At 41.9% G+C, this 25766-nt stretch overlaps 1 protein-coding gene across 1 annotated transcript; it reads left to right on the forward strand.

Annotated features, from left to right (window-relative positions):
• Positions 1 to 280: 280 nt before the first annotated feature.
• LOC148021001 (uncharacterized) lies at positions 281 to 12704 on the forward strand. The gene is made up of 2 exons (XM_087698825.1): positions 281 to 1657; positions 11546 to 12704. The coding sequence occupies exons 1-2, from the start codon at positions 548 to 550 to the stop codon at positions 12131 to 12133; spliced, it is 1698 nt and encodes a 565-aa protein (XP_087554951.1). The 5' UTR covers positions 281 to 547; the 3' UTR covers positions 12134 to 12704.
• The last annotated feature ends 13062 nt before the right edge of the window (positions 12705 to 25766 follow it).

Here is a 25766-nt window from a genome sequence, read left to right on the forward strand (position 1 = left end):
GCTCCCAATTTTTCAAGAGTGTGTAAAACTCGACGAGCAACAACAAAAGGGCTGGAAATCCATCTCATCTTTCTGAATTTTGTTTACCTTCTTTGTCAACTCCTTGCAAAGAGGTTAAGCATGACATGAACGTACCCTTCCATGGCAGAAATCAAAGCTGCTTTTAAGCTCGGTGACAACTGAGTGGCTCCCCTATCCTGGTACGGTTTTGGATAGAAGAGATGGGTAGAAACACGAGGCGTGTGACCGCACGCTCCGAACGTGAGACCTCGCACAGTACGAGGGCCAGGGTGCGATTCACACGGTCACGGCGTGAACCAGCTCCGGTCGTCGTCTCCAATCTTCCCTGTGCTATTCCTCGTTTCTGGCAGTCCCCGGAAAGCCCCTTCCATTTTGACAGACTAACGTTTCCATCGCTATTATCACATCATCTGTCCATCATCAGACAAACTCTTTGCCTCCGCAGGTCTCCCTTCCCTTGGACCTTCTGCGACATGCCCCCGGACTTCAGGTAGATCGTCCCGCCTTTCCTTTGTCTTTCTTTCACATGGCAGGCCCTAGCTTTGGACACCGTTCCCTCGCCAACTCGGCTGGTCGAGCAGGCGACATCCCCATGGAGGCCTTGCGAGGGTTTCTGAAGGAGACCAGGAAGAAATTGGAGCTTTTGTTTTACAGATCATCATCGCAGGCGATCCCGCCGCGCAATCCTGTGGATGTGCCAGCGGTTTCTTTCAACGTTGATGACGTCCCTGTCAGCGATCTCTCATCTGAAGGCTATCAGCATGCTGTGCAGATCAATGGTCTGAACAGAGGCAAAATAGGTCAGTTAGAGAATTGGCTTTCGCAAAATTGCTCCTTTGAAGACAGCGGTCAAAGAGGAGAACAGTGTAACTTGGACTGCGAGGCATTAGAAGCCGCCAATCTAGGCTCTTTTGGTGATAGCAAAACTGGCGATTCTGCGAGAAGCTTAGTTGAGGACATTAAGAAGGCGTTAGATTTATGGTCTGCCAGATATGTGCGGATTGTCCAAGGGAGGCCTGTCTCCAGGAGGGAGGAAGCGGAAGCTGGTGCAGCCAGGATTCTTAAAGTTCGGTCCCATGCTCCAATTACAGATGCTGAGGTATTGAGCCAGCTTGAGCTTGATGAAGATGAAGACATTCCTGTCTTGAATCTTCCTCTCAGAAGGAAAGGGAGAGCTTTGTCACAGGCCCTGACTGCACCAGAAAAAACAGTGTGTCTAGTTCAGAGTAATGAAGAGAGGCGACATTTATCTCAGGATGAACAGTCTAAAGCACAAGATGGCCATTTAACTCCTCTTTTTAACAAGAGGACTTTAGTAAATCAAGCAGCCACTGGACATGAGCCTTCAATAGAAGGAAAGCGTAAGCTACAAGCTGCCTTTCCAGAAAGCACAGAAGTGGATTGCAGTCAACAAAGTATTCAGTCTGACCATGCACAGTTTGATGTAGGATCTACAAATGCAGCAGAATTAAAATATGGATCACTTGACCAGAAGCAAAATAATTTGGCGATTACTCCATATAAGAATGAAGATCTTAGGGTGGAGGTGGTGGAGTCCCCTGACTGGCTTCCTAAGGGATGGATAACAGAGCTAAAGATGAGGTGCAGTGGCACTAGTGCTGGTTCCAGGGACAGGGTAAAATCTCTTATGCATTTGAAATGTTTAATGTGTGTTCCTGCAAGTCAGTATAGATTCTCATCTGCGTGAGGTTGTTTTTACTGTTTTGTTACTTGATTAATTGCCTGTGGAGAGAGAGTCAACACCTACTTGCATTGCATAAGGTTTCATGAGTAGCTGTGTTTGCAAATTGGTGGAAAACTACATGCATTTTGAAACAGCTTTGCTCAAAAGCTTGCATGCTTTATGACTGGAAAATCATGTAACAAAGCTGAGAAGACCATATCTGAACAATTGGCCAATAATTGCTGCAAGTAGAGCAAATTAGCCTTGCCTCTCAACAAAGCTTGGGACAGGCTCGCTGAGTGGCTGCAGATATAGCAAATTGGCCTTGCCTGTCAATAATGAAGCTTGAGGCAGCCTCACCACATCTAGATCAGTGTCAATCAGTGAAAAACAAAGCTGGGGCAGTCTCGATTGGAGTAGAAAAGGAGTGCAGAACGTTGTGATGGCAGCTGATTATCTCTCCCTTGTCAGGAGAGGTCCTAAACAGCATAAATGTGGGCAGAGGAAGATTGCAGAGGCAGAAACTGATGAATTGTTGCTGCAATTTGGGCGATTTATAACGTTGGGGTGATATTAGGGAAATTTGTGGCAATTTGGATCATGCAAGGCATATTTGGGGCACTTACGACGTGTTGTTACCCCTGTTTTTGTTCCCATTCCCTGACCTTGGGCGTTCCCCCTGTTCTAGGGGGTTCTGTTCCCATTCCTGTTTCTGGTTCCAAAGTAACTATGTTTGGTTGTCTCTTGTGTGATCTTCATCATTATTGAGCCACTTTCCTTTTTTCGCCACTGCTCTTGTTAATGCTTTATATTCTCTTGTTAACTTAAGTGTGCATGATCTTGTGATGTTGTCAACACATCTCTCTCTCTCTCTCTCTCTCTCTCTCTCTCTCTCTCTCTCTCTCCCAAAAAAAACAAAAAACTTCTATTGTGCCCACCATACTTCCATTATGGTCCCATAGGTAAGCCAAATTAGTGATCCAACTAAACTATGATAGTGGGAACCTATTGCAAAATCAAAATCAGCCTCCTAAAATAACTTGGACTTGGGGCTCATGGTGCATGAAACAGGCTTGCTAGTAGCCGTGCGGAAGGCATTAAGCGTTTTGATTATGCAATCCTATTGAGAGATGAGGATGCCCTAAAGTAATTGATTTGAGCTCAACATCTCATGTACAAGCAACCTACTGTGTATGGTCACTTGTAAGAATCAAGTCATCAATATACAAGACAATTAGCACAACAAAGCTATGGACCAACTAAAAGTAGAGGTTGGGTCGAGGTTTGAAATTTGAAAGCCACGGTGAATGAGAAAGCAGCTTTGATATCTCTCCATCGTAGATTCCCTAAGATGAAGGATCACTTCAATAAGATGGAGGAGATTCAGGATGAGCTTGCTTTCCTCAGTAAGGTTGTGGCTTTGGAAGACCTTGCTGTGACACTTTTGTCACATTTTCCGCCACTGTGACACTAGTCTTCTCACGTGTGATATGAGGGATACTATCACTTGGGAGGAGCTAGTCTCGATGTTGCTAAAGCAAGATGTGCATCACAAGGAGATAGATTCTTGCAAAGCCAAAGCATAGGATTGTGCCTTTGCAGTATTATCTTGGGGTGAAGGACAAGGCAAGTAGAATAAAGGAGCGAAATCCAAGAAATTAGATTCATCTTCCGATTCTAATAGAGATATAGAGGGGAAGCACAAAGGGTATCCCAAGTATCCATAGTGTGGGAAGACTTTGCACCTGGAGAAGTGCCAAAAAGAATATCCTCATCTTTGTTCGGGCATGAAGGATGGAGCTATGCGAAGCCTCCTTCTACCTCTATCTCTACCTCTACCTGTGCTATTACTACCAAGTCAAAGCTTTTTTACATCCATTAGTCGGAGTTGTTAGTGGTAGAGTCATCCCCTGGACAGGCTGTGTTAGGGTTTTTGTACAGTTAGGGTTTGGTACAGCAGTGTACAGCATGTCCTGGACAGGCTGTGTTAGGGTTTATCTGTTTATAGATCTGTCGGACAGATCTGTCATGTGCCACGTCATCAGTCCTGGGTACAGCAGAGTTCAGTGCCACGTCAGCAGGTGCCACATCAGCAGCTGCAGTCAGACTGCAAGCTGCAGTCGGACAGTTTTTCCATTATTTTATTCAGTCGGCTGCATTTACTGCAGCCAACCTGGTGCTGGGCGTTTTTGTGTTTCTTGGCTATATATAGCCCATTGGTGGCACACTCCTTGATTCATTCTGATCTTGAGATCTGTTGGTTGAGACTGACTATGCTCGAGCTGACGGAGATCGAGGTCTTCAAGACGGAGACACACGTAGATATTTCCTCTACCCCCGTGTATATTTTTGCACTCCTATACAGCATACTACACTGCAGATTTTCTGTGTTACAGTCTCCTTTTCTCTCTCTCCTCTCTGTGTTCACTCTCTCTTAGTCTTTGTCCTACGCTTCCGCATCGCTGCACTTTGACATGGTATCAGAGCGGTGAAGATGGATTGATTGAGTGCTCAACCTACCTAAAGAGGAGATTTCAGCGTGACACAAGGTTACGTTTCCAAGATTCGAGGGCAATCCGGAGGGCTGCGCATCGGATCAAGGCTGAAGCGAGCGTAGGCGTGCGTGAAAGGAGTCCAACTAGTGAATTTGCTGTAGGTTATTGCTATTCGAAGGGGAGAATGGTTATGTTTTAGGCCTTCCATTGCAAAATTTACCTTTTCATTGCCTCTGGCGTATGAAGAAGGTTTGAGCAGCGGAGGAACCAGCCCTAGAAGGTTACGTTTACATGGTCAAGAGGGGGCTGCTTTTACATTTGTGCAGGCATTGTAGGTGAATATGTCTACAGAGACTAATTTGGAGTTCCAGGCGATCATGGACAGGAAGGTGCCTGTTCTACCAGCTCTTCCATCGGATCATAAGCTTGATGGTGACAATTACTGCATTTGGCGGGTGATGATGTTGGCCATTTTGGAGTCTTATGATTTGGCGGAACTGGTAATGGAGGAGATTAACAGGCCCTCAATGAGAGATGAGTCCAAACTCTCTTCCAATGCCCGTGTGGAGTTGACCAAGGCCTAGTCTCATTGGGACAAATTAAATGCCAGGATTCGTTTTTTTCTTTTTGTCTTGCACCACAGCTGTGATAGCTCACATCGAGCACTTGACGGTGGCTCGAGAGATATGATTGGAGCTTGACCAGATGTACAACCGGATGACCCTGATGAAGAGGGTTTCTTTGGAGGTGTAGATGCAGAACTTGTCTGTGAATAAGTCTTCTTCACTTTGGGAACACATCAACAAGCTTTGGCAACTTCAGATGCAGGTTCAAAATGCGGGGAAGCCTATTTCCTCCAAAGACATGGCGATTACTTTAATGTCTCAGTTGTCGCCACGATTCGGTACCTTTTATTCCGCTCTTATTGTATCAGGGCGGGAGTCGACTCTTCGGTAGGAAGAGTTGGTTCCTATGGTCTTGGACCAAGAGGAACAATTGAAGGGATAGAATGCTTCCAAATTGGAGGCTTTGGTTGGTCAAGCTTCTCAGAAGAAGGGAAAGGACCAAAAGAAGAAGGAGGACAACAAATCCAAGAAGGATAAGGAGAAGGAATCGAGTTGCCATGTTTGTGGTAAGACCTGTCATTGGAAGAAGGATTGTCCCAACAAAGACAAGAAGGACACCAAGAAGAAGGACATGAAGGATTTTGGAGTGGTTGCTGCACCCTCGTTAGCTGCTTTTCTACACTTAGTAGTCATTGAGAACTCTACACCAAAGACTTCTGATGTTGCGATGGCAGCTTCCCAAGCTTGTGAATGGATTGTGGATAGTGGTGCCTCCCGGTCCATGACTCCTCCCATTGGTGTTGCCCATTTGCGACCTTTGCGTGGGCAGATTCTCATTGGAGACAACTCTTCTGTGTCTATTGCTGCGCGGGGTGAGATGTAGCTTATTCCAAATGGACGTAGTGGTACCCACACTTTCGAGGTGTTGCATGTGCCAAGCTTGGGGTATCATTTACTTTCGGTCCATAAGATTTGTACTCTTGGCCTCTTGGTGAAGTTTGACAGTGATACTGTTCGTGTCCTTGATCGTGGATTGAGGAAGTTTCTCTTAGCAGGGTATAAGGAGAATGGCATCCACAAATTGAAGTCTTCTACAGCTCTTACCGCTCTTCTTTTTACCTCTCAAACACAGTGCGAGCTATGGCATGCTCAGTTTAGCCACCTGAACTATGAGTATCTTCGGAAGGTGTCGCGAGGATTGTTTGTTCGAGGTTTTGCCGGACATAGTGGTGAGCCATCAGCCATGTGTCTCCTACATTCGTGGGAAGCTGCATCGGGATGCGATCCCCAACAAAGCTTCGCGGCGGTCTACTTCACCTATGGAGCTTGTATCTACGTATCTTTGTGGCCTGATGAGGACTGAGTTCCTGAAGGGGAGCTTGTACTTCATGCTGATCGAGATGACTACAGTAGGATGGCATGGGCCTATTTCTTGACATTGAAGTCGGAGGCTTTTTTTCACTTTAAGGGTTGGCTTCTCTTCGAGGAGAACCGATCTGGTTGGCGATTGAAGACCTTGCGTTTAGACTAGGGCGGTGAATTTATGTCTAATGAGCTTGCTCGTTTTTGTGCAGATGGGCTTTTACCAGGAGTTTGCTAATAATAACACTCCTCAAGATAATGGCATTTTGGAGCACAATAACCGAAGTGTGATCGAGACGGCGCGCACCATGATGGAACATCGACAAAGATCTCAATTTCTGTGGGCCGAGGCAGTGGCTACTACAAGATCTTTGGGTGTGACGCCTATGTGCACATCCTGAAGACGTGGTGTGACAAGTTCGAGACAGCTTCTCGACGACAAGTTTTTGTTGGCTATAGCTCCTAGTCCCAAGGGTATTGTCTATTTGATCCCATCAAGGGGGATGTCTACACGAGTTGAGATGTGCGGTTCATGGAAGTTTCGGCCGCTGAGGGGGGTGAGGATCACCGTGTACTTGGAGATCCAGGGGAGAGTTGGGCTTCCGAGACAGTTCCTTTGGAGCCAGAGTCTCTTGATGGAGATTCTTCTTCTTATTTAGAGTCTTCCCCTTCACTGGCCACCCTAGAGGAGCTTCCGCCGGCGGATGTACCCGAGTCTTCAGTAGATGGAGAGCGATGGGAAGAGGTCCCGACCTCCTCCTTGTTGGGCTTGTGACACTCCGAGATTCAGGGATTGAGGGGGTCTGTGAGGAGTGGGAACCGCAGGATGGACCGCGGAGGTCATGGAGGAACCAAGGACATTCTACGGAGCTTGTTTGCTCTAACTATTGTTTGATGACCCGTGTCATGTAGAATTGAGAGCCCACTTCAATGAAGGAGGCTTTGCAGTCTGATCATTGGCGGAAGGCTATGGAAGTCAAGTTGGAGGCTATTGAGAGGAATGGCACTTGGTCTCTTGTACCTTGTTCCTCTCACAAGAAGGTGATTGGCGTTAATTGGGTCTTCAAGACCAAGTACCTTAGCGATGGTTCTTTGGACAAGCACAAGGCTTGCCTTGTTACTAAAGGTTTTGCTTAGCGCCTAGGCATTGATTTCCATGATACTTTTGCCTCCATTGCTTGTATGGCAACTATTCGAGCTGTTCTTGCCTTGGCCGGCCATAGGAGATGGCATGTCTATTAGTTGGGTGTGAAGTCGGCCTTTCTTAATGGTGATTTGCAAGAGGAGATCCATGTTGAGCAGCCTCCTGGCTTTGGGTCATCGGATGGGAAAGTCTACAGGTTGAAGAAGGCCTTGTATGGCCTCAAGCAAGCTCCGTGTGTATGGAACGAGAAGATAAACTCGTTTCTTTAGTTGAAGTTGGGATATGGGCGCTCCAAGGCCGATCCGTAGCTTTATGTGCACACTTCCGCGGTTGGTCGTGTGTTGTTTGTGTTGTACGTTGATGATTTGATTCTGACAAGGGATCATGCATAGAAGGTTCGAGAGACCAAGACAGCTTTATATCAAATGTTCGAGATGACGGATTTGGGGCTTCTTCATTTTTTCTTTGGTCACGAGATTTATCAATCTCAGAGGGGGATTTTTATCTCTTAGCAGAGATACATACAGGAGCTCCTTGTGACTTTTGAGACGGAGACTTGTCGGACCATTTCTACTCCTATGGATCCGAATTGGAAGGCCACTTCACACTCAGATTCTCCCTTGACGGATGCTTCCCGCTACCATCAGTTGATTGGATCCTTGATTTGGCTTCTCAACACTCGTGTTGATCTTTGTTTTGCTGTGGGTCTTTTAGCAGGGTTCATGAGTGAACCCAAATAGGTGCATTGGCAGGCTGCCTTGAGGATTCTTCGATATTTAAGGGGGACCTCTGACTTAGGGATTTCTTATCCCGGAGGCACAGAAGCTTCTGATCTTGTTCTTCTAGGTTGGAGTGACTTGGATTGGACTGGCGATGTGGACCACCGGCGGTCTACTATAGAGCGGTCTACTACAGGCTATTGTTTTACCTTGGGTCCAAGTGTTATCTCTTGGAGTAGCAAGAAGCAGGCCACGGTAGCCCTTTCTTCTACTAGGGCAGAGTATCGAGCTGCGTCTTCCACCACATGTGAGGTTGTGTGGCTTCGGAGATTGTTGGAGGAGCTTGGCTGTCCCCAGACTCGTTTTACCCTTCTGTAGTGCGACAATGAGAGTTGCATTGCCTTGGTACGGAATCTTGTATTTCATGCCTAGACGAAGCTTATTGAGATCTAGTATGACTTCATTCGGGAGAAAAGCTTTTGGATGGGACCATTGATGTGGAATACTGCAAGATGGAGGACAATCTTGCAAATTTGTTTACGAAGGCGCTTCCCCAGGCTTTACTTTGTCAGCATTCTAGATCCCTCAGCCTGATGCCTCGTTCAGGATTTGAGAGGGGGTGTTAGAGGTAGAGTCATCCCGTGGACAGGCTGTGTTAGGGTTTCTGCACAGTTAGGGTTTGGTACAGCAGTGTACAGCATGTCTTGGACAAGCTGTGTTAGGGTTTATTTGTTTACAGATCTGTGGGACAGATCTGTCACGTGCCATGTCATCAGTCCTGGGTACAGCAGAATTCACTGCCACATCAGCAGGCGCCATGTCAGCAGCTGCAGGTGGACAGTGCAGGCTGCAGTCAGACAGTTTTTCCATTATTTTATTTAGTCAGCTGCATTTACTGCAGCCAACCTGGTGCTGGGTGTTTGTGTTTCTTGGCTATATATAGCCAGTTGGTGGCACACTCTGTGATTCATTTTGATCTTGAGATCTGTTGGCTGAGACTGACTGCGCTTGGGGTGACGGATTTCGAGGTCTTCAAGACGGAGATACACACAGATATTTCCTCTGCCCTCGTGTATATTTCTGCACTCCTTTACAGCATACTACACTGCAGATTTTCTGCATTACACTGTCTCCTTTTCTTTTTTCGTAAACACTGTCTCCTTTTCTCTCTCTCTCTCTCTCTTCTCTTTGTGTTCACTCTCTCTTAGTCTTTGTCCTATGCTTCCGCATTGCTGCACTTTGACAGGAGGAGCCATATTTGGCTCCCTCATCTCGTAAGAGGCCCTGATTTATTGGGAGCAGTTCATTGAGCCAAATGACTATTTAGGAGATTGGTTTTAGATCTTCATACTCACGAGGATACAATCGTCCCAATCCTTTGTGTTTTAGAGGGGGGTTCCTAGGATTATGAGGAGCTTGTTTGGGGATTGTAGTCTCCTACAAGCCTTTCTTTTCCTATGATGGCCTCTTTCCTTTGTCAGTGAGCCACCATCCCTTGCCGCTTACGTGCCCATTTCATGGCCCTTGGTGTTACATCCTTGGACATTTACTTGGGAGTTGGAAGCACATCAGGTCACAAATCATGTCCCAAGAGTTGGCATCCCATACCACTAGCCTACGTTGTCCTTGTGTATGAGAGTTTTGGCTGATGGGCCAAGATTCCAAGAGTAGTGATCACCCAATAATGTGCACAATAGGGCCTTGAGTCCTGTAAATAAGACTTTAATTATCCTAACCTTGAAGTACCCTTAGTGCATTTTTACTAAGTCACTTCATAACCACTATGACCAATGCACCTAGTTCCCATCCAAATGTTCATTGGCCCATAGGCCAATGTGTCCATACACTCAGACAGGGTGGGCTGGTGGTATGGGATGCCAGCTCTTGGGACTTGGTCGTGAATTGATGTACTGCTAGCTCCTACCCAAATGTCCAAAGGATGTATCCTTGTTCTTCTCTCTTGGTAGGTTACTATGCCTTCGATAGCTCCTTGCTATCATTTCTTAGTTGAGTTAGAGGCTTGGCTCATCCATTCTTGACTCGACATCATTAGAGTGATCCATTTGAGGCCTTTCCACTTCCATTGGCCGGTTGTTGGATTAGGCCTTTAGAGAGGGGATCTTGCTCCTTGGTTGGCGTTCATCATCAATGGACTTCATGGGTAGTGGCACTCCTCTTGCCACCCCCAGATCTGATCCATCTTCTTTGGCCTTTGTTGCATCTAGGATTTGAGAGGTGTGTTAGTCATGTCTCATGCACGGTCATTTCCTACTTATGAGCTGTAGTCTGAGTTAGACCAGGACATTTGGAGCTTTGACATTGTATTTGTCTAGCATTTTATCTGTGCTTGACATTTTAGGTGGAGTTTCCATACTTGCATGCCATCTGTGGCAGGATGGACATGTACTAAGTGTGGGCAGGCTGATCTCGACAGCCAGATTTTGGCGATGGCATTGTGAACTTCTGGCTGGTTTGCAAGTTGGCTAGCTGGTTGACGACTTTTGGCAGTGGTTGGCTATTTATAGCTGGCCCCTTTTCTTTGCTGCACATGTTCATTCAGCCAGCCCTCCTCAATCTTCTGTCTCATCCTCCTGCCTCTGTTTAGTGCCCACATCGACACTCTTGGCTGTGTGTTGGGGCTAACCATTGCAGCCTTGTATCATTCAGTCTATTGACAGTTTTGATCCTTCATTCTACTATGCTTCTTTCAGTCTCCTTATCTATTCACTCTGTGTTCACTTTCCTTTCTGCTGTGCGCTCTCACAAAACCATGGTTTATAATTAAATGATCAAGGTTTAAGCTGTGAAAGTATTGGGTTTCATTTGATTACAAGCAAAACCTTGTATCTTTCACAACTTTTGCTTGTAATCAAATGCAACCCAGTGCTTTTTTGGTGTGCTTGTTTCATTCAAAAAACTTATTCATTGAATAACACACAAACTGAGGTCTTACAATGAGACATCTTATACTCAAAAACAGTATTAAATAGTCTTTGAAGGTCTTCAAGGAGAGAAGTATAGCAGCAAAGGGAAATCAGGCTGATGAAATTTTAGGCACAGTAAATGGAACCTAGTTGAAGCAATGAGAAATGACAGTGGAGGAAATAGTTAACACCTACTGATTCCTGCCAAAATTTTTACTTGGAAGTGGATTTTGAGAGACATGATAATCGATGTGCTTGCACATAGAAGTTGTATATTGAAACAATACTTATTTAGATTGGTTGCAGGCAACTTTACTGGATGTCAAAATTTTGTGTGTCTTAAAATTTACAAATTAAGTAGCAGCTTTGTTTGTGACAAAATGTAGTTTTAGTTTTCTCTGCAATTTCAAAAGGATTTTTGTTACTTGTTCTTCCAACCACTTCTAAATCAACACAAGGCATAAGCCAAAACATCCTGCAGGCATCTTTTATCTTGCATATGAAAATGTGTTACAAATGTAAATTGTGGGGCATAGTTTCAGAAGTGTGTGTTACGCATGCATGTGCCTAGCTTGCCATGATATCTCTTTACATGCAGATAACTCATAGTAAAATTTTTATTTTTTGCAGTACTTTTTTGATCCTGTTTCAAAACGGCGTTTTCGTTCTAAAAAGGAAGTGTTCTCCTTCTTAGCAACAGGAAAACTTGGCAGATATAAGAGCAAGGTCAAGGCCAAACCAACAGAAAGTACTCCTGGAACAGAACATACTTCTCCTGGGCAAGCTGTGGATATAAATGAAGCCAAAACTTCAAGCAAGGGGGATTCTTCTGATGCGTCAACTATAGTTTCTGAAAGTGTAGCAGCTCCTGTGTCTATCCCCCCTATGGCAGCTTCTCCACCTGGAGTGTTTATGCCGTACCGATCTGGCCAACCTTCAGAATGGCTGATGCATGAGAGCCTTGGAAGCTTGCCAGTACCTGTCCTGGATCGTTTTCGCTATGCTGAGTACAATGCAAAATCAAACAGCAACAGAGGTCCTGCTCCATGGCAGTTGGTCTTTACCAACTCAGAAGGCTCCCGGAAGCCATTTATTGATGTGTTTGGCAAGTTAGGAGAAAGCAGTAGAGATGGGCAAACTGTACAGTTTTCTTCAGGAGAAGCAAGAATTTCTGAGACAGCCTCAAAGCGATATAGGAAGCTATCAAAAAGGAACTGAAGCTCATTATATTTTGGTCATGTTTACAGCTGGTAGATCCCAACAGAGAGCCATTCCTGAGGTAGTCTGCCCATGGGCATCTCACACATCACTACCCTTACCAATATACTACCACAATATTTAGTCTGTGTTCCACTGTATCATGAATCATCTCGTTAGTGATATCATCCAAAGAGAACATGCCACAGACATCCCATCTTAGTGATGTTAATAGTTGGATTGCTGTTTACAAATCCATTGGCTTTTTCTCCATAAGATCCTTCACTTGGGAGAGATTCATATTTGTGGTAGTGTGTGTGGTCGCCTTGTGTGTGCCATACTTTCCATCTTGCCATTTTAAGTTTTCTTTTTCTTGAGAAGCTGTAGATGTACAAGCTTTGCCTACCTGGGCTTCAATGATGTCTGCTAGTAAGAACATGCAAAAAATCACAGCAGGAAGACTGCCAAAGAGTGGGTAGTAAAATATGGATGCTGTCTGGAGCTGGCTTTCAGCAGTAAATCAATCGGATTGTAAGTTTCTTTGAAACGTGACAGTAAGCGGCCACCGTAACTGTTGTTTCTCAAGCTTGTGGTAGAGCTCCAAGTATATACCTCTGTGTCTGTTTACTCTTTGCCTCTCTTGCACCACTGTTTTGACAGATTAACAGAGCATATTGTGTAGATGTAGTGGATTGTGATCTCAAGGTCATTGCCTTCCATGATGGGTTGAGTGTGTGACAGTGGGTTGAAACGTCATGATCATAACTTGTCTACTGCCTGCACCTTTTATGTCTTTGCTCTTTGCCTCACTGCTCTACCATTTTACATTGCCCCGATTTTATGAGAGGTAAAGTTGAGGAGGTTGCAAAAGCCTTCAGAAAAAGACCTTTATTGTCAGTCGTAGGAGGGTTGAGGACTCTTTAAAAAAATAAACTATTGAACTCTGCCTTGGGATAACTTGGGATGGATGCGAGGGGTGGTGCATCACCAGATCTTGAAGCTTTGAAGCCAAGGCCCAGTCATTGTGTTGCCCAGGCTTTGGGAGGGGAGTCAAATGCCAATTGTTGTATGCTCTAAGCTTCATGTTTGCTTGCTGTCATCTTGAGGTTTTGCACATTGATACAGCTGTGGGCCTAACACAGCATGCATCAGGGCCACAGCTACTTGGGACAAACCCAACATATCTAGTTTGGTCAAGGAGGAGAAGATCTGTTAGATGGCTTCTGATGCTGTCTTGAACTTCTCTTCCTTTTGAATCAGTTGGACTCTTTAGGAGAGAGCATTGGAGTTGTATAGTGAGAGATAGTGGATGGTGAATCTTTGATAGTGGGGCAACTTGCTCAATAAATTGTGCAAGGGAATGCTACGTTGAAGCAAACTCCTGGCTCTTTTGAGGGGTTGCCAAAATATGTTTGTCGTGGAGGTTTTCCAGCCTGCTATAAACTGCCTTCAACCAGGAGCATCCAAGGACCCTTGGTCTTGCTAAGGCAAGAGGAAAGTTTGCAGGTAATTTTGAGACTGCATAAGGGGCAGGCCAGTCTATGCTTTTGAGCTTGAATATTGGCTGTTTCTGTTAGCCTCATTACAGAGATATGTCTGCTTAGACATGCAGTTTTGGACAGGTTTTGCAGGGTTATAGTGAGGCAGTGTGTGCTAAATGGCCCTGAAGAACAAGATGTACCCAAAGTGTGGCAGGATGTTGCTTTCAGAAAGGGACTGCTCTGGAGCCTGCAGCAGGGATGGAGTTTTACCTGGAGGTGGTAACTAATGGCTGGTGCCATAGCTGCAATGGGTTTCCAGTAGGGCAGTTACCCTCCCTTGTGCCAACGAGGCAATGCGGTGCCAGTGTCATTTGGTTAGCTGATGAAAGGCTGTCCAACAGCACACCAAGAAATCCAAGAATATGTGGTTTCCAAAGTACTTCAATGATACAAATTGGATCAGATTGAGCTATTGTCACTTGTAAAATTCTTGTGAGGTATGCTTGTTAAAGTTAAAGAATGCTTATGGTAGACTATTACTTTCTAGGCACCAAGTGCCATTGTCTAAGCTATAATAACTTGTAACATCTTAATGAGGCATGTAAGAGGTGTTAAAGATTACAATAGTAAGCATAAATATTACCCACGATTCACAAATGTGTTACACGTAACTCCCTAGAAGCTGCAAGACGGCATGTGGGCACCTTTACATGCTAATTGGTTATTTACAAACTAGCCTACCGATTCAAAAGCTCTCTCATGAATCAGGATTCACCATTTGTAATATTGATAATTCAAAGCGTTGTTAAAAAGGTAAGAGATTGCACAAATGGAATGATTAAATCCTAATAGTAACATCTAATAAATCTAAAAATCTGAAAATGCCGGTATTGGAGATTGGTTTGGGTCTTGGTCACGGGACTAATGGACTCGCATATTGATATGGTGAAAGTGTTCTAAGGTAGAGGCTACCGTGTGCATTAGTTCATAGCTTGAAGGTCTTAGGTATTGCTTTTCAATAGTAAGAAGAGTTGAGGTATTACATTCCCACACATAGGGTTAGTATTTTACAATTGAAATTAAGGAGCCATTCGAATGGCTAGTGTCCAATTTGAGTAAGTTAAGGTGAGGATGTTTAGACAAAGAGGTTAAGTTGGCTTGCAGAAAGGACCCTTGTGGTCAATGGGAGGAGTCATGGGGTCTCTCAACCCATAAAATGTGGAATAATATCAACTTTGCTTCACACAACCCTTGCAAGAGGATTATGATGATCCCTTAGTATTGTACTACTCATAGAGTTGGCAAGAAAGGTGAGACATCAATATCGAATGATCCCATTCTCTACAATCTTTACATAAAAAATAGTTGGCCTTGCACATCAATGGCAAGGAAACATCAACCAACAAAGAGGAAGACAATATGTGTGCTACTATTTACTCCAACTTGACATGATGCAAGGGTTTGACATGGTGGGGGAAAGGTGGCATAACATTTTTCCTTGCTTGCCTTGCTTTTGGGATGTTTAACTTGCCATATGGCATGTTAAAGATTTCATCAGGCTTTGGTAAGTAATCATAACCTACTACAATATTTTTTAGGTACATGAAGGATTTCATGAGCTTAAGGCTTACAATGTAATGCTCCTTTAACTTCAAGGTTGGATGTATAACATGGAATGAGCTTTTGGCATTGGGAAAATTCAAAATCTAAGTCCCAAAAATTGTGGACCTTATGAGATCTTGAAGTGTCTAGGAAAAAGAAAACTTGCAAACCAAAGATTCTAAGCCATGTAAAGCTCCATGATGCATTGCACATCAGCTTGTTAAAGCCCTACATACCAAACCCTAGTCACACATTGGGTTATGAGAAAATTGTCACAGTTGCTCATGGCTCAAGGGGTTTTGGTTATGCAATCTAATCTTATTCTTGATTCTAAGAAGACTCTTTGGGAGTCATGCTCCATGAAAATAAAATGTTTTTCTAATGAAAAGACTCTCTCAAGAAATATACCACATGGATAGATAAGCCCAATCTTGGAAAAGAATATTTGTACTTTATGCGAAGATGAGGATATGTCCCCTTGGATGTAATGTATCCCTCTAAGAGTAGGGGCCTTGACATGGGGGCCTAATCAAAAGCACAATAATTTAAAAGTTAGATTAATTTTTTTCAAAGTTTTTTATCTTCCCCTTAGGTGGTGAAATAAAAAAGGAGCAGGTTATGGGGGTGAAGGGGAGGAAACTGTGGGTGGTGGGAGGGGTACCCTCCAGTACCTATGTAAGGGGAGCTAGGAGTTGCATGGTGAAAGCTTGCTTCTCCCTATTTGACTAATCGTTCCCCTACCTCTTGACACCCTTGCTATTATTCAACTTTCCTATCACCCTCAACCTAGAAACCCTTCTCCTCTCATTGCTTTAGTCACTCCTCATACCCACACCAATCTATTGCCCTAAACTAGTCTATAGAGAGAGAGAGAGAGAGAGAGAGAGAGAGAGAGAGAGAGAGAGAGAGAGAGAGAGAGAGAGAGAGAGAGAGAGAGAGAGATCCTTCTTTGACACACTAGCTGTCAAACACCACTACCCCCAGAATAGAGAGATTTTTTCGAACTCCCCTCCATTCAGATCATTCGATTTGCCCCCTTTAAGTTGTCCATATGCCACCCCTTAATTAATCCCCCTATTCTTTTTCCTCTCTTGAAATGCCCCACCTTCAATTATTCTTCCCTAAAACTTTCATCCCACTCCCACCACACCCACACCCACACCCACACCCACACTCCCCTCCCCCTCATGTTGGCGCCGGCCTTTTTAATTGAAACCCCTTCTCACACCATAATGTTTTTAATTGTATGCATGTCATGTGCATGGGCATGGACATTATATGTATTGGCATTTCATGGGCTTTAGTGTGGCAACTATTTATGCTAGTTTACTTGACGTAATGAGTTTCAAACCCACAAATGGTTGTATATATTGCATTCCACTCCTCACTAGCACACCATCATCATAGCACTTTCTAGAATCCTTGGAGAGAGGGAGACTAGGGGCATTGTGGATGGTCATTTGAGTGTTGGTTACCATGGTGGTATTGTACTTTATTCTCATGCTTTCGTTATGGATTCCATTGTTTGTTCATGAGCTCTTCCTCAAGTCATTGTCCCCTTATCTGATCACTATTTGTTTAGTTGTGCATCATGCCATTTGTTTATTGCTTCTGATCCCACTGCCCACTCTTATATGGTAACAAATTTTACTAGATTTTAGTGCTTTGTTTGCTACACTTTGGCTTACTGCAAGGGATTGATGTTTGATTACTTTAGAAGTATTAATCATTGTGTTTCCCTTCTCTAGCCTTTGTCCTAGCCTTGGCAGCTTGCTCCCCAAGTATTTTTTCACCATTCTTGCTTATGACTAGATTGAAGATTTGCTACCATTTCAGCTTGGATTGTCGTAGTTTCCACGTTTTCTACTCTTGTACAAGCTATTGTCCTCATACATGTTAAACTCATTGTTGTAATTAGACATTGAAGCCTCTTTTTCCATGTAGAAATCAATGAGTTTCCTTAGCCAATAAACATGCAAGGCTACACTTTTTTTATTCCAAGCTAAAAATGTGGAAAGTACACAATGATTAATAGCTTTGAAACAATTCCAGCTTGTATAAGCTCAGATCGTCCCCATACAATTCCAACTCCAATTCTAGGTAGCCAAGGCTATTATGACCTTGGAATCCATATTCTCGCCCTAGTGATGTTGTCACTCCTCATGAACTCTCAATCTAGAGAGGGAGTGTGAGAGAGTGGTGGTTGTGGGGCATCCTAACCTCACTCATATTTTTGATATGGTGGTTCCTTGAGCATGACTTTCTATATGCATCAAGTTAACGAGTTGGATTTCCTCCTAGTTGGTTCTCACATGGGGGGACCCCTCTAGTAGGATGACTAAAGGTAGGGAATCCATGATCATTATGTGCTTTTGCAAGGCCATTTATGACATGCAAAGAGAATCCAACGATTTCTACTTTTTGTGATTAGGTTTTGAGTATGATCAACATTCACAGCAGTGTCTTCTTTGGAGCACCTTAGCACCATCTTAATCATCCAAGGTTTGGATATCCATGGTTCTAATTATTGTTCTTGTTTATACTATTATGTTAGAGGGTTTTGTAGTGCTTGTACATGGCCATGGTACACATTTAGGGAATCTTCTTGGTACCTACTTTTGGAGCCATTGTTGGACCTTTCATTTCACAAATAACCCATGATCTAAGAGAGGTTGTTAGTTTTATGCATGTAATGGGTATGGACACTCTATTTATAGTGTGCATTTTCATTGGCTTTACTTAATGCCATGTTTAGACCCTTGGGCACCTATCTACACTAGTAGATTTGATCCTCTTGGATCTTGGTTCCATTGTAGACTATATATATTGCATTCCACTCCTCCACACACCATCTTCATAGCATTGCCTAACATCATTGGAGAGAGGGAACTTGGAGGCATTGTGGTTTATTATGAGTTTCGGTTACCCTAATGGTATTGCATATCATTCTCAGGATTTTGTTATTGATTCATTGCCCATTTATGATTCTCTTTGAACTTAGTTTTTTCATCTTGATTTACTTTCATTGACTTGTCTATCATGCCTTGTGTTTATTGCTTCCATATATATTATGCACTCTCTATGCAATGTTTGAGAATGGCATAGTATAGCATCCAAGCCACACAAAGTCACAGGAAAGGAGTTGATGGACATGGACCCTATAAAAAGATGTAAGAATTAACAAACCCTCAATTTGGCCGAGTCTCTAATAGACTAGTTTAGGTCGGTAACATGTACTTCTTATTTGTCATAAAGTTGATCATTTACTAGAGTTAAGTACTATTAAATAATTTTAATCCTCTTTTGAATACATTGTACTAGATTATGCTTGTTTTGGGTGTGCCTATATTACTCACAAAAAGTCAATGGTGAGTTGGTCTAACCCTGTTTTTATGCATGCATAGCAAGACAAGAGGAGTAGGATAGGGAATATGGATGGTAGCATCCTCGATGCAAACATGATGAAACTCCTTCGATGTATGGAGAGGTTTAATTGCTCCTATTATTCTAGGAAAGAGTGTTGGAGTTGCAGGAGAATGGAGATTGCACACACACACACACACACACACACACACACACACACACACACACACACACACACACAAAACACTATATTTTTGGTGTCCCCACCAATAGCTCTCTTGTGAGCAACACCTTATTGTCTTATCACTCAACTTATAAAGAGCGAATCCTTATTTATATAGTTAGGGTTAGTGAGAGTAAAATGGGCAACCAACCACATTGGCCTTTACCCCAACAACAATGAGGTAAATATATATTAGTTACCTTCACCCAATGCCCATCAACTCCCTACAATGTGAAAACTTTTCGGAGGGTTGACTCTTTTCGGAGGGTTATCATCAGTATGAACTTCAACAAAGCCCAACTCGCTTGTCCTCAAGCACTTGATAAAGGAAATAATACCTTACATTTATGTGCTTGTTTTTCACATGAAACACATGATTCTTTGCCAACATGATAGCACCCTAACTATCACTCTACAACAATGGCATATCTTCACTGCGGGCCAAGTCTTCCACTATACAGGTAAGCCATTTGGCTTCTTTGCATGCCTTTGTGGCTATAATATACTCAACTTAAGTGGTAGATAATGCCACACATTTCTGCAAATGAGACATACATGAGGTTGCACCACCATGCAAGGTAAAAACCACACCTTATGGTAGATAAAGCCATGTATTTCTATAAATGAGACATCCATGAGATTGCACCACCATACAAGGGAAAAACATATATTGTGGTTGAATTTTCACTATCAACATTCCTTGCACCTCGTATATGTGTACCCAAGTACACCCCTATTGCTCCCAAAGCATATGCACATATCTCTTGTACCCTTCAAGTACCTCAAGATGCCTTTCATTGCTTGACAACACTTCCTATCAAGATTTGGCAACTACATGCTTACTGCTCCCACTACTACAAAAGCAATGTCCAAGTGATTGGCAATCCAACATCATACATAAGACTATCCACACATGATGAATATGGAACCTTGGCCAATTTAGCTCCCTTTTGGGACAATCATGACAGTGCTAAGTTTCACATATGGAGGCAATGGAGTAGTAATTGCCTTTCCCCCCTCCATATTAAACCATTGCAACACTTTGTTGACATAATCCTTTTGGGACAAATAGAGCAATCTCTTTGTCATATCCTTGATTATGTGCATGCAAAGAATGTGATTTGCATGTCTCAAATCTTTCATTTCAAAGGTTTCCATTAATATTTTCTTTCACAAATCAATCTCATCTTTGTTTTTCCCAACTATCAACCTATCATCCAAATAAAGGATCAACACTATTAAGCTGCCATAATTAACCTTTATGGTGCATAAAAAATGGTTTGTCTCACTTCTCTTGTAGCCATGAGACTAGACGAAGAAATCAAACTTAGTGCACATGCTTGTGGGGCCTGCTTTAATCCATAAACGCTCTTCTTTAGCTTGCTGACAAGTTTTTCTTTGTCATGTTCTACAAAACCCTTTGGTTGTTGCATGTAGATCTCATCACGAAGGTCACCATGTAGAAAGGTTGTCTTGACATCCAATTGTAGAAGATCCATATTATCCTTAGCCACCAAGACAAGCATAGTGCGCAAAGCAGTCAATTTCACCATAGATGAAAATATCACATAAGTCCACAAATTTTTTTGCGTAAAACCTTTGGCCATTAATCTTGCCTTGTATTTTGGTTTAGCATCACATGTGATCTTTAACTTATAAATCCGGCTGGATAGCAAAACATTTTTGGCAAAGGAACCAACTCCCAAGTATAATTCATCATAATAGAATCCATTTCAAACTACATAGTTGGCTCTCACTTAAGCTTATCATCAAGAGTCATGGTTTCTTTATAACAAGATGGCTCCCCACAATTTGGCAACATCATAGTCAAACCCAAGTTGAAATCTCCCAAGGAAATGAGAGATAGAAGTAGATTTGTGTAGCACAATGGGCTAACTTGGAGTGGGAATTTCAACCACCACTCTTTCTTCATGAGGCACCATAGGGCTCTCAACTTGTTGCTTAGTAAATATCCTAGGTTTCTATTCACTAGTTGAAGCATCACTTGTGCCCTCTTTCTGCACATTTGGTGTACTAACACTTTCCCTACATGGCAAAATAATAGGTGGCACTTAATCTTGAAAATTCCCCGTTTGCACTTCTTTAAGAGATTGCTTATACATCTTCTGCTCTTTGAAGATCATATCATTAGTACGAACAATCTTTCTACATTCTAGATCCCAAAGGCAATAACCCATCTCACCACTCTATCCATAGCATAAAAAGATACATTTGGTGGATTTTGTTTCTAAACTTGCTGTGCTTTTACTTTAGCACATACACATAAGCTTCATAGCCAAATACTCTTAAGTGATCATAAGTGACTATTCCTCTTCAGGAACGCCACCATTCAAAGTAGTATTAGGTAAGCTATTTATCAAATGTACAATAGTTGCCATAATGTTAACCTAGAATCCTTGAGTATGATCAATATTAGTGAGTTCCCTCTTTATCCCACATGCTTTACAAAAATTTCTAAACTCATGAGAGACATACTGTCCATCATTATGAGTTTTGAGACACTTAAGTCTTTTGCTAGACTAATTTTGTGCAAGTGCCAAAAATTTTTGAAAACAAGACAAAGCCTCATCTTTCATATGCATAGTGAAAGTCCACACTTTTCTAATTGCATTTCCAATGAGTTCGATAAAACTATTATAGGCTAAATGTGCATGTTGTTTGTATATATAATTCTCACACGCATAAAGATTTTAAAAAAGAGAACGCAAGTAACCTAAATGAGATAGCATTTCCATTCCTTTTCTAGAATCCATGAAGCCACAAATATAAATTTGGTTGCCGGATTTATTACATGTTTTTTGACAAAAACTGCATTAAAGGAATACAAAATGCCACATTTGGCTCCTTTACCAACAAAAAAAGATCCCTTGTGGATTTCCCATGAATGACTTTAAAAGATGGTAGAGTATTCCAACTCATTCAATTGATGAGTAGATATCAAGATCTTAGGTAACTTGGGTGCGTGACGTACATTTCAAAGAGTAAATATAGAGCTATTCTGAGAAGCAAACTACACATCGCCTACACCTACAATATCACATATATAGTTATTACCAAGATCAAGTGAATCAATTGTTGTCATATGAACAAAATCATTCCTTTATGAGTTACATGAAAAGATGCACCAGAATCAAGCATGCAATCTTGAGGTATATGCCAATCTACTGCAATGACATTATATGCAAAAAGAGTAGAAGTAAATGTCACTTCACCATCATGCACAATCATTGTATTTATTTCTCAATATCTACATTTCCTTTACCTTCTTTCCTATTAGCACCCTTAACCTCCTCCTCCTTATCTTTTTGCCCTCGCATCCATTTGTAATAGTCCTTGATATGATGTGTTACCTTTATATGGTCCTCTATGGTCCTAGTTTTTACCTTTATATTGTCTTTTGCCTCTTTCTTCATCAGTTGCCAATTCTTGACCACTTCTACTGTGGTCCATGGATTTCTTGCATATCTCTTTAGCCAATAGACTACCCACAACATCATTAAACTTCAACTCACCATTTGGAGTTAAATTTCTGATGCATGTTCCAAAGGTATCCCATGATGTAGGTAAGGAGCATAGTAAGAAGATTTCCTTAACCTCTTCTTGAAACTTCAATTTTTGAGCCCACGTTCTATCAAGTAGAGAGCCAAATAGTAGATTTGGCCAATGAATCAAGCTCCAACCTATCAACTTTAGACATGTTTGGTGGTTTTGCATCTATGCCTCTTATGGGACTCAACTACTTCTTTTGAATAATAACATCTTTGATCTTAGTACCATCAAACTTCTTGATATTATATAGCTCCCTGTCCATTATAGATGATGAAGCCATTTGTGCAAAACAACAACTAACTATCACGTGAATGTAACAAAAAAATCAAACAAACTGCACCACCAAACCAACAAACTTTCTATAATACCTACTCACCATAACTAGAATTCAGGAAAGAGAGAAAATGAACCACTGCTCAATAATAGTGCATATATCACTATTCAAATACTACAAGAATCATTGCATGTAATTAAAACATGGTATTACATCATCAATGCTTCCTTACAAATATAGAAGCATAACAACATCATACAACTATTCAAATTACAAGACTCATCTCTCTAAAACCACTGCAGTACATTAAAGAATAGTGTTATTCCTCATTACAAGTAAATATGCATGGAAAATATGACAATATACGTACGTGAAGGATTGCTATAGCATATACATCAAAGTATCTAATCCAATAAAACTTGCTACATATACAATAAAAGTCAACAACAAACTCCAAAACTATGAGATTTGCAATCAGTGAAAAAAAACCTACAACAACCTAGAACTAATTCTTTCTAATAGTTTATCATAGGTCACTGAAAGATGAGAAGGATCGAAGCTTGCATGCGAGAGCTATGGCGGGAGAGCAAGAGCAAGAAAGAGAGAGACAAGAAATGGGAACTCCAACAACCACAATGTGTGACCGGGCCTTCCTTTATTCAAATTGTCACTAAAAGAATAAATAATAAGTGACTGTCAACGGGCACCCACCACCTGCAATGTGCAGTGGCGGGTACTGTCAGTGTAGTAATACACATGCGGCTAGGCGAAGGCACCTTTACCCCCAACAACCTCCCACTTAAAGGCAAATCTGCCCCAGTGAGAGAGAAAAGATAAAAGATAGTACAACACGTACACATGTACAATAGGATGAGGAAAAAGACGTCATCTCATCCAATGCCCATCAATCTCCTGAAGAAGGCAAAGCGCTCAGTAGTGAGGCTTTTCGTGAGCAAGTATGCAGGATTATGCTTAGTCAGAATCTTGACAAGGTCAACAGACTTGTCCTCAACGACCTCGCGAATGAAGTGATACGTCACCTCAATATGTTTCATCTTTGCATGGAAGACTGGATTCTTGGCCAATTGAATGGCACTCATAGAATCCGAATGTAGTGTAGGCATAGCATCTGTCATACCAATGTCTACAATCAAACGGCCTAACTAGATAGCCTCCTTGCAAGCCTCTATGGCTGCAATATACTTGGCCTCTATAGTAAAAAGGGCTATACACTTCTACGCCCTGGACATCCAAGAGATAGCTCCTCTAGCATTAGGGCCAATAATATTTCAAAACGGCACTCGTAAGAAAATGATTAAGTTGCTAATTAGAATAGGCTTAGAAGAGAAAAACCCTCCAAATTTGGATGCCTGAATGTGATTAATGAGAGAATGTATAATTCATTTAAGAGGTCGGGTATTAAATATCATCAATCTTTAATGGACATTAAGTGTCACCTTTTCAATCTTATTCTCTTGGAAATTGCAAAATCTTGTATTTTTGAATTTTCACACCAAAAGACGTCGCTCGTTTATTCCTCGACATTCATTTTCTGCACCTCTCTTTCCTGTGGTTCTATTTCCTTCTCTATGATATTGTTGCCCTATTTAGGGTTCCTTGCCAAAATGTTTACCAGTACCTCTTCTAGCAATACAAGCGCATCCCCACTACGTAAGTATAAACTTGCTATTCAATTAGATCCTGTCTATTCATCTTGGAGAAGTATACACCATCGAGCATTGTTGGACAAGGATGAAGCTAAAAGGTTGCGATTACAAGGAAAGAAGCATGTAGACTTATGGATGGATGGAAATATTTATCCTCCGGACCCTTCTACAGGTAAACATCCTCCTTTTTACAATATTCACGACTACATAAGGTATGTTGGAGATGGTTGTGATGGAATGCTTGGCTATTGCATGAGGTTATATTCTGCATCTTTTACATTTAGAGAACAAATGCATGAAATGAAGGAAGCATTAACATTGGCACAAAAAACTATTTCTGAGCTAACGGACAAGGTTGATAATCTAGAAAACTCTAATTAGTCATTGCAAGAAAAATTATTGCACTTGAAAGAAACTCCAATAGGATTTAGATAGAGAAAAAGACGACTTAAAAATATAATGGACTTGTGTAGTCGTGTGAAGAAAAGGAGACTAAATCTTGCAAAGAGATGTGTCTCTAATATTTTAGGTATTAATATTCAAGAGAATGATGAGAGGATTAAGCTCATTAAAGAAACCATGACAAAGAAGGATATTATAAGGATTCTTAAATCACCTGAAAATGTAGACTTGAGAAGCCAAACTCTGAAAGAGTTAGTGAAAGATTTAAAAGGAACAGTTAAACCAAATGAAATAATGGAGACATGTGACAGTATGGGTATCAGTCGTAGAGGTTATCGTGCTCTCTCTAAATTGTGGTTTACAAATCTTAAATGTCATAGAATAAGTGCATTTGGTTTGCCTCGGCCTCGGCCTCGGCCTCTTGCAGTTTCAATTGCTAGGACAGCTATGAATCGTAGGATTCCAAATGTTTTTGGAGAGTATATCCATATAGAGGGATCTATGCCCTATGAAAAACATAAAACAAAGGCATTTTTTGAATACAACACATTTAATAATATTTGGGTTGATCTTAAAAGAGTCCAAATTGCAATGGTCCATATGCATAAATTTACTGTCCAAGAATGTGGTGGTATTTTGAAGTTCACACTAAAATTGGATGAAGCACAGACTCAAAAGGGACAAAAGATAGAAAGAGTCAGCATTTGTATCATGAATAGGGCATTGGATTACAATACTGGTAGGGGGCAAGAACAACAGTTTAAGATACAATCCGAGATGGAGCTTTGGTGGATTGGTGCGGCCCAGGTACCAACTGAAAGTCATGAAATCTTGAAATGGTTATTCTCTCCTACAAGTATTCCTGATATTATAAAGTCTCAAAGTGAAGGTGAAATGTTGATAGTCAATGGTGTTGGTAGTTTTAATGTTGAATGGCATATGAGTGACTTAAAAAGTATCAAATGTATGCTTGGATTAAGTAATGGAGCCAATGCAAAATATCCTTGTATTTATTGCATGGAGAGTTTGGGATCCAAAGAATGGAGTACTTTGCAGCCAGCAAGAAGAGCCC

Source organism: Lygodium microphyllum, chromosome 18 (genome assembly GCF_053477565.2).
Source record: "Lygodium microphyllum isolate KBCC chromosome 18, Lygodium_microphyllum_v1.1.10, whole genome shotgun sequence".
Lineage (NCBI taxonomy): Eukaryota > Viridiplantae > Streptophyta > Polypodiopsida > Schizaeales > Lygodiaceae > Lygodium > Lygodium microphyllum.

What these genes read in the sequence shown, in the direction of transcription:
- LOC148021001 (XM_087698825.1), top strand. Translation starts at nt 548, where the DNA reads ATGGCAGGCCCTAGCTTTGGACACCGTTCCCTCGCCAACTCGGCTGGT. An exon ending in GTGCTGGTTCCAGGGACAGG is followed by an intron (nt 1,658 to 11,545) that starts GTAAAATCTCTT and finishes TATTTTTTGCAG; the next exon opens with TACTTTTTTGATCCTGTTTC.